The sequence below is a fragment of the Rhinolophus hipposideros genome, assembly GCF_964194185.1.
Source record: "Rhinolophus hipposideros genome assembly, chromosome: 2".
Taxonomy (NCBI): Eukaryota; Metazoa; Chordata; class Mammalia; order Chiroptera; family Rhinolophidae; genus Rhinolophus; species Rhinolophus hipposideros.
Window position 1 is genome coordinate 89,481,057 of NC_138048.1, and position 17,890 is coordinate 89,498,946.

The window sequence follows — 17,890 nt, forward strand, 5'->3', positions numbered from 1 at the left end:
TTTTTACTTATTCAGGAGGTCTGCTTTTTGGCTTCCAAAGTAGCTTCTAGTACCTAATAAATAATTCGTTTTAAGGCACTGATAGAGTTAATTTGTATATCAGGACCCACAAAACGGAGGCTGCCCTAGTGGTGTGGCCCAAGTCATAAGTCTAAACCTAAATTAGCCCGCCCTCACAGAATGTGTTACTGTCAGGGAAACCTAACATACCCCAACACAATCCTCCAATTCAGCTTTAGTCAGGTTATCTTACCTTAGAAAACAGAACTTGCAAGCCTAATAAGGAAATTCTCCACCTCTTAGCCAATCATGCCCTGATTCCGAGTTGCCTCTTCTAATGTTCTATAAAACTTGCTTTTACGCAAAATCCCTTGAAAAGGGTGCGCCATTGTTTGTGAGGCACTGTACTCACCAAACCCATGGATTGTTTTCCCTTGAACATCAAACTCATTAGTAAATTGTTTTAGTTTTGTCATTGAAAAAATATTCAAAAATTACTTATAAATAAGTTTTTAATATAATATCAATTTATTACATGCCTACCCCAGGCATTACCCTGTGATAGAATTGGCAGTTATATTTTTAACATAAGCTTATTCTAGATGAAGAAAGACCAAAGGCAAAGCTTTAAGAATAAAGAACATAGTAAATAAAGAATGTATTCAGAGAATAAAGAATTTAGTAAATGCCACTTTTTCTACCCTGCTATTCTTAAATACTGTTCCGTAGTGATATTTTCACTATCTGGATGAGAAAAATAGAGATTATGTGTACATATCGAAACACACACACACACACACACACACACACACACACACACATATAGCTTGTATTTTGAGATTGCCTTCTCTACGTTTTTAGTCTCAAGCTTTATGTAAGAAAATAGACTGCAGTACGGATATGTTATTATGGGTTATTTAGAATAGTAATTAGATAAAACCTGTTGGGAAAAAACTTATAAAGGAATCACATAATTGATTAATTTTTTGTAGGAAATATTGGATCAGCAACCTAAGAGTGGTGTATAGAGGCTATCAATTCACACAAATATTTTTGAATGTCAGTGCTGGATGTTAGAATTTGGAAATTAATTTGAGACAGAATACCTGCTATTGAAATTCTGCCAAGTTAAACTCATCTTTTTTTTTTTTTGGACTGAACAGTTTATTCTAGTTTGTATTCATAGTAAGCAGAATATAAGTGGCAAAAAAAGTTTACAACAAACTGTTTCTTATATTAAGAAATGATGGTGACAACAGAAATGTATTAGAAAATGTTCTTGGCAAAATAAAATGTTAGCAACCATATGTTGTCACCATTTATTTCTGAGAAACAAAATCTTAATGCAATTGAAAAAATTGAATTGTTAGCACAGAACACGTTATATTAAGTTCTACAAATAAAACATGCAACTGGGTCTGTCCCGGCCTCAGTTTCCTTTTCTTGCAAGAAAATTAATTTTTAGAGAGGGAGTCTGTCCAGATTACAACTAGAGTTTGCATTTGTTAAATCCTGAAAAAGTTCCAGCTCTGCAGATTTAGATAATTCTATCACACGCTTGCACAGCTGTTGGAAATCAGAAGTTTGGTATTAGACAGAAAAGCCTATACAGCATTACTTTTTTTGACATGCTAATGCCTCCTGACTGCCTATCTCTAAACCTTTATTACAATTTTTATAGGTTATGCACCCTCAAAGGGATCCCCTGGATTCAGGGAAACCTTATTCTATATGAGGAAAAAAGCACATATGAGTAGATGCAACCCATCATTATTATTTTTGAGATCGTATACAGAGTATATGAATAGGCTTGTAGATGAATTCTAGGGAGAGAAAGAAGGATATCCCAAGGCGTCCTGCACAGTATTAAACCTTCTGCCTCTCTTCTCAGGCCCTACTTAGGTTTCCCTCTTTTGTCTCGCTCCTCAGACTGTTTGCTGTGATAAGAATTCCTCCCCAAAGCAGGAGCTTGCTAGGGATGTCTAAAGCTTTTGGGCACACTAAAGCTAAAAAATAATAGTAACAAATGCCGCAAATGTTGCAGCAAGGCACTGTAGCTCATTTCACACCCCCAAAAGGTTTAAGTAATGAATTGAGCTAGGTGGGATTAGTCTGAAAAGGTTTTTTGTTGTTGTTGTTTATTTGTTTGTGTTTTGTAGAAGAATGGACCATCCTTTTCAGGTTGGAGGGAAAGAAGAGGGTTGATTTGGCAGGACAGAAGGAAGGGGAGAGCATTTTAATAGGCCGGGCAATCAGTGAATAAAAGGGATTTAAGGCAACAGATGGCACAGCCTCCACTAAAAGAGTCAGAGCACGTGTGCTATTCGTTAAACACCGGGACTGAGCTCAACTCAGTTCAACTACAGTTGAGCTCAGTTCAACTACAAATGCTTGTTCACTTACCACATTTATAGCAACACACCTAGCACTCACCCAGCACTAGGATAGCTCTTAGCAAACAGGTAAGCTTAATTAGTTTTAGATTTTCTGATCTCAACTCTTAAAATTCCATGACACAGAAGAAATGCCAATAGAAAAAATCACCTTTACTTGATTTCCTCCTTTATGCAAGACACTGTATTAACAACAAGAGAGGAGTTGATACAAGCCAGATATACTTGTATTAGGAAGGAAACAAACTCTTGGCATCTCCTACCAAAAATATGGTTGAAAGAAGTGATGCTCAGGGGAGATAGTCAGAAACAGGAACTCCACGGACAACGTCGTGGACAACCTGGTTTCTCTCCGTTGTAGTGTATCCTTGATTCATTTTAACATTATTTCCTCAGCTGCCATTGGAGTTTATTGTTGAATAAGAGGCATATGACATAAACCTCTGCATTTACTATAAAGTTTTCTCAGTGTTTTTTTTTTTTTTTTTTTTTTGAAATTATTATTTATTTATTTATTTTTTTTTTGGTTTTTGAGAGCCCACTGGCCCATGTGGGAATCGAACCGGCAGCCTTCGGAGTTAGGAGCATAGAGCTCTAACCACCTGTGCCACCCGGCCGGCCCCCTCTCAGTGTTTTTTTTTAATGCATTATTACTTTATAAGGACATACGGACAACATTTCCTTTAGAATTTAGGGTCAAGAGAAATCTGTCTTCCCTATGGAACTGATAGTATGTATTTTATCTCATAATTAAAGTTATGCAGTTTTTAATATGTTCCTTTTTGCATGTGTATCTAGAAACCTCAGACACAATATTAGTAATTATGCTGACTCTGTATGTTTTATAGATTTGCCTCCTTATTTCTTTGGATCTTATTTTCATAATATGAATCTTACTGTTTATACTCTGTTATAAATCACCTCCCTTTCTTTTGAAAAGATAAGGTGATAAAGAAAAGGAGAGAAAATGGAAGAAAGTAAGAGGGGAAAGAAGGGAGGGAATAAGGAAGTGAGGAAGGAAACAAAATAAAAGAGGAAGAAGAAGGAAAAAATTAAAGGAACAGAGAAAGGAGATATATTATTCTGTTAGATTTTTATCAATTTTTTTCAAAATTGCCTTTGGGTCATAGAATATGCAGCATTATTTCCAGGTTAAACAGTTGGAAATAAGTTTTACAAAGGAAACACAATGAACAAGAAAACTTGTTATTCATTTCATGGGGTAAAAGTTTGCTCCAGTCCTTACCTCTTTCTATTTTTGAATATAGAAGCTTTCCCCTCCCCACATGACAGGATCTAAGGGAATGGTGAAAGATATTGGCTTAGGGAAAAGCAAAATCTCTTGTTTTTTATGAAATAGATTTTGAGTAAAAAAAAGTCTGTAAGGAATTTTATAGACTAAAAAGCTATATGTTGCAGGAAATTTATCAGTAGATGATTCACAATTATACCAAAATATAAGAGATTTTTCTTAACCCTTTATGTGTATAATTTTATTCTCAGTAATTTCCTTGCCACATAAATCTTTCTGGGATTACAAAATACCTATTAGAGTGTAAATCAAAGTAAGAGTTAAAGACAATGAGAATTCTCCCTAAATAGTATCAATACAAATAAGTGATATTTCACATAAGAGAGTTCCATAATTCCCAATAATATATTTTCAAATACTTGGAGAAATTAGGAATGAATTTTTCCAAGCAAGCCATTGTACCAGCCTGTGGTTGATGAAAACCTAGCCATGAATATATATATTTTTCTACCCTTTATATGACGTCCCTCTAACCATGGTCTTTTAAACTCTCTACTTTTCTTGTGGTCTATTGGGAGAAAAAAAATTCCAGAGAATTAAAATAACCTGATGTCATAGCACAAGCTAAGAATCCCCTGGATTAAATCAGAGATGGTCCTCAACCTGGCTACAGTAGGAAAAAAAAAGTTGGATGTTTTGATGTATTTTTTTTTCCACACTGCTTTGTTTTTAATCCCAGGTGAAAGCAAACTGCCAAATTTTAGAAATATTGTAGACAGTTATTTTTTCTACCAAAACAAGTACACAAACTTCATGGATTCCTCTGCTCTATCACAATCCCCTGGGGCTCTGTAAAGACCCAAGAACTCTGGGCCTACCACCAGCGACGGTCCCGGGATGGGGGCTGTGAAGCCCCTACTTATCTGTAATAATATGTAGGGATTGTAGTTGGATGAGAAATAATTACATCTTTATTTTTTTACTGACCTCACATTGAAATTTAATCTTTCCTTCCAATACAAGTGTAGGTGATGAACTACAATATTATTAGCATTAAAACAAACTACAGATCTCTTCATATCACATCGCAGTTTGCTGCATATATCTAAAAATATGATTTATGCTTACCTTGGATCTTACAGTAATTATCAAAACTACCAGTATATCTGAGTACCTTAATAGAAAACTATATATTACCATATCATATTTACAATATTTTGATAATTATTTTTTAATCTAATTATTTTTCTTTGTAATTATGTATTTTATTTTATGCACTTACAAATGTGAACCTCAAAAGAGTTGGTTAAGTTTCGTCAGACTGGTGAAAATGTTCTTGACACACAAAAAAAGGTTCTAAACCAGGACGCCTGCCCTAGATTATGGTTCCCAAACTTTAGGTTGCCTCAGAATCACGTGAAGGGTTTATGCAAACACAGATTATTGCTGCCCTACTTTGGGCTTTCTGATGATTAGGTCTGAGGTGGAGTTCCAGAATATGCATTTCTTTTTTCTTTTTAGTTTTATTTTATTTTTACATCCCTCACACCGTGAACCCCCCTCCCCCCATCCACCACCACCCCGACCTCACACCGAGCCATCACATTATACACATAAAATTATAGTTGGCATTCATTAATGTCCAGCCTCTGGTGTACAATGCCATGACCAGGCATCCACAGCATCCCTGAGGTGGTCTCCCAAACAGGACACCTGTCCATCGGACACCCAAAAAAATCCCCAAACACTATTGAATAAGTTCCCCAAAGTAATTCTCAAAAAACCCTGAGGCTATCCTGTGCAGAATATGCATTTCTATACATATACCCTAAGTGTTGCAGGTGCAACTAGTTTGGTCCTAAAATCACAGGCTGAGAACCACTGACCTAGACCACCCTTCGTCCAAGCGTCTGGGACCAAGACTAGGTAATTCTAATGTATAACCAGGTTTGGAAGCTGCTGATCCAATTCTTAGATTACAAATTAGTGGCCTACTTGCTTTCACTCATTTGCCCCTAGCAGACATAAACACCTAACCGCTGTGTTTTCCCCAATCCTGTTAGAAAATAAACCTATGAAATATTAATCTTAGAACATTATAAAATTACTATTGCTATAAACATTGCTATTATTTTCTCCTTATTTTTAATTAATTCTTTGCTAATTTTAAAACAGTAAAAAGACCAAAGTTGTAATTTGTAATTCAGGCAAATGATGAGCTTTTAGCTTGGTCAATTAAACCAAGTAAAATAAAAATTTTTTATACCACTTTGCTTTCAGCCTCCTCATACTCATCCCTCTTACACCAGGAACACAGCAAAAAAGAAAAAAATAATTTTTTCCTTTAGTGCTGAACTTGCAAATTAAAAATAACAGAAAACATTATTTTATTATTTCTGTGTAAAATTATCAAATAAAAAAAAATCATTTATAGTTGAAGGTAGTAGTTATGTTTTTTTCTATAATTCCCATATCTTATCTTTGTTGTTCTTTTGTGTTAAGGTTTTTCCCATATAACTGAAAAATGGGGGATAATGACAAGAACAGAAGTGCTTGTTTACCAGCTTCTTAAACTAATATGAAACCAGGTTCTATGTTCAGTTTCCAGGACTCAGTGCTAAATTGTGGATACAAATTTGTTGTGTGCTTACATAGGAAATTAAATCATTATGCTCTAGTCATTTTGAAGATTTAGTACACATTTTTTATCCCTCATCCCCCAACATTTTTAAACCACATCTGAAATGGAAGAACCTTGAAGTAATTCCATTTCTCTTATGGGGTTTGAGGAAAAAAGGCTCACTTAGTGTTTCTGATATTTGGACTGAAGATATCTAGCACAGGACTTCTGGGATTTAAAAATTAACACCAACTCCTCATAGGCTGCCTACTAGAGATACGTATAACTAACCTATTTTTAATACATTAGTATTTCCTAAATTCTGGAAAGTTATACAGACCTGGTGACTTCTAGTTTTTAATGGCTTAGTGAAGCAAATCAACTGCATAGTTCATTTGTTGGATTAGTAATGGGTAGTGTGCTTTCCTAGGAAATATCATTTTAAAAATCACTACTCCAAATTTCTTTAACATTTATTCCTGAATCAGTATCAAATGTTTTCTTTCATGCTTTAATCAGAGACATGAACATGTTGTTCAAAGTACTTCTTATTTATGCATGCTATAAATGGCAGGGAATGAAAATGTTTCATTTAAAAAAGGGAAGGCTGATGAAATTTGCTTCATATGATTTACTAGATAGAATTTTTGGGGAATTGTATTTTGTACCGTATGTGCATAAAAAAAATCTTGAAAGACTATTGTGCCTTTTTAATAAATTGACTCCTAAATTATTTTCCACACTATTAAACACATCATTTTAAACTTGCTAAGTTTCCTTTCAGTTACTATGTGCCAGTCCAGACAAATTCTCATTAAGGCTATAACTTTCTTTCAATTACCAGGACACGATGGAGACTATTTAATAAGTGCAGCCCTAAAGATTAAAGTCTTTGCAGAGACTACCTGACTCATTTTTGAAATAAACAAGTGCCTGACCTTCATCAAAAATATTGCATCTAGGACAGTGAGATGTACTGCTTGCTTTATGCACATTAAAAAACCTAGTTCTTTGTCCATATCTCCAGATGGAAGGGCTGTGAATCACAGGAAATGAGGTCAGTGAACTAGAGTGTAAAATCTGGCTGGGGGAAAAACATGTAAATAGATAGTACACAGTTGTGTGGAATTGGCTGTCATCCACTCAGCTCGGGCCATTTTCTAGGATGCCTTTCCTGACATGCATAAATTGAGTAGGTTCTCCTACAGCACATTGAATTTATCACATTATATTGTAATTATCTATGTCTGTGTCTATCCCCACCACACTGAAAGCAAAACCCGTGTCTTATTCATCCATGGAATAGACTCATATCATTGCTAATGCTTAGATTTCTGATGTAGCAGTAATCAAAATGATACATTTATATTAGCTACTGTTAAAAAAGTAATAAAGATATGTTTCCTTTCCAATACACCCTCTCATGCAATTGTAGGAATCAGTATTATGCTATCACCCCACATATTTCATTAAAATTCATTAAACACACACACACACACACACAAAAAAGTCAAACAACAAAAAAACCCTTCTGTCAAAGAGGATATTGACCTTTTTGATATTTGTAATGATTTGTCTTAACCCCATATATCCTCCAGGAAACAATTCAGTTAAGGTTCACAAACCACAGTGAAAAAAACTTCTATGTTTTTAATCATGTAATGATGCTTAGAAATATGGCAAATTGGAACATAAGTCTCTGTGTAGAGAAAGCCCAATATGTGTAGATCTCATCCAGGGCATTTGGATTCATCAATTGTGGAGACAAGGTCAACTTATCAATATGCTTAGTCTATTCTTCACTAAGTTCTTGAGTCTATAAAACAGCTCCTCAGAATTACTGGCAGCGTTAACAGTGGAAGAAAATGACTTCCTAGGGCTTCACCTGCATGAACTTGCCATTGAGCTTAAATCAATATTAAACTAGGAACTTACAATCAATGCCAATTACCCCGTACTTTACTTGAAGTGAGAATAAACAACTGTCAGATTCAGTGTTTGTTTACTTTTCACCAAAAAACATTATTCTACCTGCAACTCACCCGCCTCCAAGACTGTGTCTCAAAGCCCCTCACATTGAAAGGGTTTTTGTTAGAATACAGCTATAAGTGTAATAGAAAGGATAACATATGTGAAGGGCAGGAAGTTTACAAGTGATACACATAGACCAAATTGATGATTATTTACATAATAGATGACAAAACTCACTTCCTCCCTCTGCTTTTGATAGAGAGAAATTGACTTTATGGAAGGCTAACACCACTTGAATGAGGCTTGGAGTTGGCGAGTTCCCATTCTGAATGAACAGTCTTTTAGGAAGCATAGGTAGTTGAAAGCTCTCAATCCAAATGCAAGAGCATTTCTGATGCTCTGACTGGAACTTCAACGTATTTTCTTATGGTAAAATAACTGTGTGGTGGTTAGGTACTGTCTTGACATTAATATGCAATACAACTCTCCCCGTTTATTAGAAATTAATCCATTTACATTTAAAGTAATTTTTGATAGATATATAGTTACTGCCATTTTCTTTCTTTCTTTCTTTCTTTCTTTCTTTCTTTCTTTCTTTCTTTCTTTCTTTCTTTCTTTCTTTCCTTCTTTCTTTCTTTCTTTCCTTCTTTCCTTCTTTCCTTCCTTCCTTCCTTCCTTCCTTCCTTCCTCCCTTCCTTTTTTTTCTTTCTTAAAGAAGCCCCTCTAAGATTCCTTATAATACTGGAGATTAGGGAAGTTTTTCATCATTAGTTCTTCAAAGAGGTTTTCAATTCTTTGCTTTCTCTTTTTTCCTTCTGGTATTCCTATGATGCAAATATTGGTACATTTGATATTGTCCCAGAGGCACCTCTCCTCAATTTTTGGATTGTTTTCCTTTTGCTGTTCTGATTGGGTGTTTTCTGCTACTTCTAAATCACTGATTCAATCCTCTGCTTCTTCTAATATACTGTTGCTTCTCTGTAATTTCTTAATTTCAGTTATTGTATTCTTTATTTCTGACTGGTTCTTTTTTATGTTTGCTATTTCCATTTTTATATTTCCTATCTCTTTCTGGAAATTCTCCCTGAGATCATTGAGCATCCTTATAACAGAGTGTTTTGAACTCTGCGTCTGGTAGATTGCTTGTCTCCATTTTGTTTAGTTCTTTTTCTGGAGCTTTGTTCTGTTCTTTCACATGGGACAGTTTCTTTGTCTCCCCATTTTGGCTGCCTCATTGTGTTTATTCCTATGTATTAGGTAAGGGTGCTATGTGGTCCAGTTTTAGAAGAGTAGCCTGATGCAGTAGGTGTGCTGTGGGGCCCAGTGGCAGTCTCCCTGCTCACCTGAGCCAGGTGCTTCAGGTGTGTCCCTTGTGTGGGTTGTGTGTGTGTCCTCCTGTTGTAATTGAGCGGTGGTTGCTGTTTGCATGTCAGTGGGAGTGACTGACTCTCAGGTAGGTGGGTTGTGGGGAGTGGCCATGACTAGTGGAGGAGCTGTTGTCCGGTGGCTGGCTTTACAGAGCAGGGTTTGCTTTAGAGGGCTCTGTTTTCTGCCCAGTCCGCCCTTTGGATGTTTTATCCTTAGAGGCAGCTAGGTTGTGCTACGTCTCAGTCTGAAGCTGGTCACTGGGCATGGCAGCCTAGGACCTCCTGGAAGGGGCCTTACTACAGGCCAAATTCAGCCACAGCCTGTGCCCTGCCCACGGCCAGCTGACACGAACCTCAAAGCAATCCACAAATGCCCCCACCTGCACTGGGCTTAGAGGTGCCTCAAGAGGCAAAACCATGAACTGAGGCTGGTTTTAGCTAGTGCCGGACTTAGGGCTGCTCAGCCAGAGGTATGAGACATGCCAAAGCCAGTTGCTGCTTGTTTGGGTTATGTGAACCTTTGAGAGATTTTAGGAAAGTCCATAGCATGAGCCAAGACAGGCAGTTTGTAGGAAAAGCCACTGGAAGTAGCTTGGGTGGGCCTGAAATTTGGGTTGGGAGGGATCTCAGGGAATGAGCAGGGCAGGGCAATTGATGGCGACTATTTTGACATTAATATATAATATAACTCTCCCAGTTTACTAGAAATTAAACAGTTATTATGGGCTACACTGAGATCTAACCATTACACTAATGTTATTTCTAGTGGAAGATATATTTTGTGTTAAAAAATAAACAGTTTGAAATAAATATAGAAAATCTGTGTAAGGCATGAAGACTGCTATATGAATTTAATCAGTTAGAAAGAAGGGTCCCTTATAAGAAAAGCAATCAATTCGATTTGATTTTGATAAACTAAGAATAGTTGAGATAATTTTCAAATGCTGAGGGTATATGTGGATGTAGACTTCAATTATTTTCCTTTGTAACTTTATACAACCTGTTAGAATGAATTAGAAAATCTTTCCCCAGTTATGGACAGAAAACAACAACAACAACAAAAAACAACAAGATAATAATATGATTGGAAAACTTTTGACATACTTTTAGATAGATATACCTACACTTATGTCATATATATAATGCATTATTTATTGCTTCAACAAATGTTTATTTAGCACCTATATTTTGAGACAATGATAAGTTTAGATGTTAGCAATGCTATAATGGCATGGGTCTTACATTTATAGACAAGCCAAACTGGTAAATAATATAGTGCTATAAGTGATCAAAAACCATAATGGACCCAATATGGTTAAATCTCCCAAATCATAACTACCAAAGTACCAAAATGGTGAATTACAGTTGACTAATTGTACAACTTAAAAGAAGCAAATTATTACTACTTATTTCCTTTCATTTTCTAAATCATTACTTTTGAGATGGATGAGAAGGTAAAAAAATCAATATGGTAAACAAAATTCTATATTTGTTGTAATACATTATGTCATTAGAGTGGGAGGTACAAAATTATTTTGCTGATTCATTAATATGGAATCATCACTTGTGTTACCCTTCTTGGGTAAATCTTGAAATTTTGCATATCTTTTCTCACAACAATTATAACTGCTGCAAATTTCTTGAAAACAAAACTATTGTAAACGAAAAGATACAGCAAAAACGTGTTTTCTGCATGCTTCTGATTAGTTGTATATATTATGATATAGCATAAAATGGAATATTTAATTTTCTTTCAAATAACGATGTAGAGAAAATATTTAATGACATGAGAAATGCTCATGTGTAAGGCTATAAAACAGCATAATGTACTATTGTATAATTTTATAATATTTATTAAAAAGCTACTAAGCATGGTTATTTTTTGAGAATGGGGTTAACCAAAATTTTTATTTTCTAACTTTTGCTCATGCATATTTTCTAATTCATAGCTTCCATAAATTCCAAAGGTCTTAATAAAACCAGTTTGATACCAATAAAAATGTTTGAGACTCTCTTAAAAGAGAGCCAAGTAGAATTACTTACCCGAGTCCCAGCAGCTGGCAAACATCATCTGAAATCTGGGTGGTCCACTTCTCAGCACAAGCTACATGCCAAATGCTCTGCATTCTGAACTGCACTAAACCGTTGTTGTTTGTGGTGCCATTGTGAAGACGCACTAAAGAGATTAGACACAGGGTCATTTTCACCTAAATGGATAAAACCCAATGATGGGCTCTAAACTAAATGTGGGATGTTCTTAATAGAGTTTAGAGATTGATTGTAATTTTTCTTAAGAGTATGCTGGAAGGCCTAAGTTGAAAATGCAAATTTGGTAGACTTAATTTTCCTCTTCATATAACTACAAAAAAGGAAATGTAGAGATATGCAAGTTCATTGCATATCAATACAGCAAATAAACAGAAAATAAGATTATTCAGGAAGAGCATGTCTTGTAAACTTAGTCTCTAAAAGAAAGAAAACTCAAGTTTAGGACCAACTTCAGGTAATTTTTTCCTACTTCTTTCTCCAGAAACCATTGTCTTCGCACTTGTTCTTTTGCTGTTTGTTTCCCATCATCTTCCCCACCATTTTACAACAATTTTGGATAGATTTCTAAGGCCATTAGTGGCAAGGAAGGGGTTAGGCCAAGCTAAGCAAGTTTATCAAACAGAAGAAACATCACCAATGGTAGTTTCACCCACAAATACCATACTGTAATTCTGTAGTGAATGGTATTGTTTACAGTGTTTCCTAGAATGAATAGAGTAAGAGTGTTGACATTAGAATTACATAGACTTATGAGTAGGTTGAGAATACAGGTCTAGCCCTTACTATGTATGCTGTATTTGGTAGCCACTTCTCCAAGCCTCAGTTTCCTCATGGCTGAAATAGAACTAATTATTGTTATGTTAAGATTGTTTTAAAGCACTTGGTCACAGTGCATGGCACATAATAAGTAGCATTAAATATTTGCTTTGAAATAAAAGTAAGACATAATAAAAGCAGCCTTTACTTAAGATGTTATGGAGATCTGGAGTGGTGCTGGACTCACTTGAAGACTCAAGGCAGGAGTAGGAGTAGATACTGAAGAATCAAGAATACAAAGTACCTATGAAGGAGGAACAAAGACCTTTCCAGACATACAAAAGCTGAGGGACTTTTCTAATACACGACCTGCACTACAAGAAATACTAAAGGAGGCCAATTGACCACCATCAACAGGGACGATTTGTGGCAACCAAAACATAAAAAGGAGGAGAGCAAAGGCCTGAACCGGAATATTGGAATGGAGAAAGTAAGCATGCTGAAGAAAATGGAATACTCTAAATATCAAACTTTGTTTTACATAAACATAAGGGTAACCCCTCAAAAAATATCCAGAACTGAAATACATACTGTAATAAAAGAAGAAACAGAGGGAAACATCATAGAATACCGCCACACAGAAATAATAGACAACAATGAAAAGGCAAAGAAACAATGGAGACACAGCCTTACCAGAAAACTAAAGACAGAATGACAGGAAATCCTCACATATCAATAATCACCCTAAATGTAAATGGACTGAACTCACCAATAAAAAGGCAAAGAGTAGCAGATTGGATCAAAAAACTAAACCCAAACATATGCTGTCTCCAAGAGACACGTCTCAGCTACAAGGACAAGCATGGACTCAAAGTAAAAGGGTGGAAATTGACACTCCAAGCAAATGGTACCCAGAGAAAATCAGGTGTAGCCATAATGATATCAGATGAAACAGACTTCAGGGTGAAAAAGATAACAAGAGACAAAGATGGACATTTCATAATGATAAAGGAGACTATACAACAAGAAGACATAACAGTCATCAATATTTATGCCCCCAATCAGGGAGCACCAAAATATACCAAGCAACTACTAACAGAACTAAAGGAAGAAATTGACTCAAACACAATTATACTAGGGGACTTAAATACATCATTGACAGCTATGGATAGATCATCCAAACAGAAAATAAATAACGAAATAGCAGCCCTACATGACACATCAGATGAAATGGACATAATTGACATATATAGAGCACTTCATTCTAAAACATCAGACTATACATTCTTTTCGAGTGTACATGGAACATTCTCAAGGATAGACCATATATTGGGACATAAAACAAGCTTCAGCAAGTTTAAGAAGATTGAAATCATACCAAGCATATTCTCGGATCACAAGGCTTTGAAATTAGATATCAACTGCAAAAAGAAAGCAGGAAAAAACACAAATACATGGAGATTACACAACATACTTTTAAAGAATGACTGGGTCAAAGAAGAAATTAGAGGAGAGATCAAAAGATACATAGAAACAAATGACAATGAAAATACATCCTACCAAAATATTTGGGATGCAGCAAAAGCAGTTTTAAGAGGGAAATTTATATCATTACAGGACTATCTCAAGAAACAAGAAAAATCCTAAATAAATAACCCCATGTTACACCTTAAAGAACTAGAAAAAGAACAAGTGAAACCCAAGGTCAGCAGAAGAAAGGAGATAACAAAAATCAGAGCACAACTAAATGAAATAGAGAATAAAAAGACAATAGCAAAATTAATGTGACAAAGAGCTGGTTCTTTGAAAATATTAACAAAATCGACAAACCCTTGGCTAGACTCACTAAGATAAGAGAGAAGATGCTAATTAACAAAATCAGAAATGAAAAAGGGGAAGTTATCACGGACACCACAGAAATACAAAGGATCATCCAAGAATACTATGAAGGACTATATGTCACCAAATTCAATAACCTAGAAGAAATGGACAAGTTCTTAGAAACATAGCCTTCCAAGGCTGAACCATGGAGAACTGGAAAATCTAAACAGACCGATCTCCAGTAATGAAATTGAATCAGTCATCCAAAACCTTCCCAAAAGCAAAAGTCCGGGACCGGATGGCTAAACTAGTGAATTCTACCAAACCTTCAAAGAGGATCTAATACCAATCCTGCTCAAACTCTTCCAAAAAATTGAAGAAGAGACCGTACTTCCGAACTCATTTTATGAGGCCAACATTACCTTGATACCAAAACCTGGTAAGGACAACACAAAAAAAGAAAACTGTGGACCAATATCTCTGATGAATACAGATGCAAAAACCCTAAACAAAATTCTAGCAAGTCGAATACAACAATGCATTAAAAATATTATTCACCATGACCAAATGGGGTTCATCCCTGGGGCACAAAGATGGTTCAACATCTGCAAATCCATCAATGTGATACGTCACATAAACAAAATAAAGGACAAAAATCATATGATTATATCAATTGATGCAGAAAAAGCATTTGACAAGATACAACATCCATTTATGATTAAAACACTTAATAAAATAGGTATAGAAGGAAAATGCCTTAACATAATAAAGGCCATCTATGACAAGCCCTCAGTTAATCTCATAATTAATAGTAAAAAACTGAAGCCCTTTGCTCTATGTTCAGGAACACAACGGCTGTCACCTATCACCTCTGCTTTTCAACATATTGTTGGAAGTCCTTGCCAGAGCCATCAGGCAAGAGAAAGAAATAAAAGGCATCCAAATTGGGAATGAAGGAGTTAAATTATCACTCTTTGCAGATGAAATGATGCTATATATAGAAAACTCTAAGGACTCCACCAAAAAGCTATTAGAAACAATCAATGAATACAGTAAAGTTGCTGGCTACAAAATCAACGTACAAAAGTCCATTGCATTCCTATATACTAACAATGAAATCTCAGGAAAGAAAATACAAAAAACCATTCCTTTTGCAATTGCAGCAAAAAGAATAAAATACCTAGGAATAAACTTAACCAAGGATGTGAAGGACCTATATGCTGAAAACTATAAGACATTTTTGAAAGAAATTGACGAAGACACAAAGAAATGGAAAGACATTCTGTGCTCATAGATTGGATCAACATAGTTAAAATGGTCATATTACCCAAAGCAATATACAGATTTAATGCAATCCCCATCAAAATCCCAATGGCATTTTTTAAAGAAATAGAACAAAAAATCATCAGATTTGTTTGGAACCACAAAAGACCCTGAATAGCCAAAGCAATCTTAAGTAAAAAGAACAATACTGGAGGTATCACACTCCCTGATTTTAGCTTGTACTACAGGGCTACAATAATCAAAACAGCATGGTATTGGCAGAAAAACAGACACATAGAACAATGGAATAGAATTGAGAACCCAGAAATAAAACCACATAAATATGGACAGATGATTTTTGACAAAGAAGTTAAAAACATACAATGGAGGAAAGACAGCATCTTCAATAAATGGTGCTGGGAGAATTGGATAGCCACATGCAAAAGAATGAAACTGGACTGCTGTCTATCACCATGTACCAAAATTAATTCAAAATGGAGCAAAGACTTAAGCATAAGACCTGACACAATAAATTGCACAGAATAAAACATAGGTACTAAACTTATGGACCTTGGGTTCAAAGAGCATTTTATGAATTTGACTCCAAAGGCAATGGAAGTAAAAGCTAAAATAAACAAATGGGACTATATGAAACTTAAAAGGTTCTGCACAGCAAAAGAAACCATCGACAAAATAAAGAGGCAGCCAACTGAATGGGTTAAGATTTTTGCAAACAAATGCCTCCAATAAGGGGCTAATATGCAAAATATACAAGGACTCATGAAACTCAACAACAAAAAAACAAACAACCCAATTGAGAAATGGGCAGAGGACCTGAAGAGATATTTCTTCAAAGAGGACATACAAATGGCAAACAGACGTGTGAAAAAATGCTCAACATTACTAATCATCAGAGAGATGCAAATGAAAACCACAATGAGATATCACCTCACCCCAGTCAGAATGGCTATCATCAACAAGACAAATAGTAACAAGTGTTGGAAAGGCTGTGGAGAAAAAGGAACCCTCATCCACTGTTGGTGGGATTGCAGACTTGTGCAGCCTTATGGAAGGCAGTGTGGAGGGTCCTCAAAAAATTACGAATAGAATTACCATATGACCCAGAGATCCCTCTCCTGGGTATCTACCCAAAAAATCAGAAATCATTTATATATAAAGACACGTGTGCTCCAATGTTCATTGCAGCTTTGTTTATGGTGGCCAAGACATGGAAACAACCAAAAAGTCCTTCGATAGATGAATGGATAAAGAAGTTGTGGTATATATACACAATGCAATACTATTCGGTGGTAAGAAAAGATCATATAGGAACATTTGTGACAACATGGATGGATATTGAGAGTATGACGCTAAACGAAATAAGTCAGACAGGAAAAGCAGAGAACCATGTGATTTCACTGATATGTGGTATATAAACCAAAAACAATAAAAGAACAAGACAAACAAATGAGAAACAAAAACTCATAGACACAGACAATAGTTTAGTGGTTACCAGAGGGTAAGGGGGATGGGAGGTGGGAGATGAGGGTAAAGGGGATCAAATATATGGTGATGGAATGAGAACTGACTCTGGGTGGTGAACACACAATGGGATTTTTAGGTGATGTAATACAGAATTGTACACCTGAAATCTATGTAATTTTACTAACAATTGTCACCCTGATAAATTACAAAAAAAAGAATACAAAGCACCGAGTCCAAGAAAGTCAGTTATAAATAGACATGAAGGGGTCTCTATACGTAGACAGTATACAGAGTATGACAGTCAATAACAATTGTGCTCAGGTGTCTTGTGTGAGCTTTTGTCTCTCTGTGGTATTTTATGCTTTCTACCTAAATATGGGTTGTCCTAGACTTAAAGTTATTAAATGTAGTAAATTTAAACATAAACAAAAAACAGGGTGCCCACAAGTTAACTTTTTTCCTAACCCAAATGGGGATAGAGGTGCTGAAATCACTGAGAGATGTTTGGACCCCGAAGCATCAAAACATGTGCTAATAAACACATTCATAATCTTCCTTTCCATTTGTAGAATACAAACATAGAGGCTACAGAGACAAAAGTATTTTCCTAAAAATAAAACATACCGCAATGTGTTTCATCTGAGCCATCCTTACAGTGTGGAAGACTGTCACAGAGATTGACCAGTGGGACACACTCTCCATTCTTACACTGAAAACTGTCTTCTTTGCAGGGCACTATGGGGAAAGAATGTTTATTGTAGAGTAGAAAGAAATGACCAATAGATGATTCTGGATGACCCATCCCATTTCTGTCCGTTTAGACATCAGCCCTTTGGCACAGCATGTGGTTGAGCTAGCTTTGCTATTGAATAAGGCTATATATATACTTAGTTGCTCAGATTGCCTCAGAAAT

At 35.7% G+C, this 17,890-nt stretch overlaps 1 protein-coding gene across 1 annotated transcript in view; it reads right to left on the reverse strand.

The window, feature by feature from the left end:
• The window catches only part of TMPRSS15 (transmembrane serine protease 15), a gene marked incomplete at both ends in the record, with an annotated part of 116,522 nt that overhangs the window by 25,836 nt on the left and 72,796 nt on the right, over positions 1-17,890 (reverse strand). The window contains 2 exons of the mRNA XM_081079388.1: positions 11,647-11,779; positions 17,602-17,712. Of these exons, the coding sequence (XP_080935514.1) occupies positions 11,647-11,779; positions 17,602-17,712 (244 nt within the window). The remainder of the gene's footprint in view (positions 1-11,646; positions 11,780-17,601; positions 17,713-17,890) is intronic.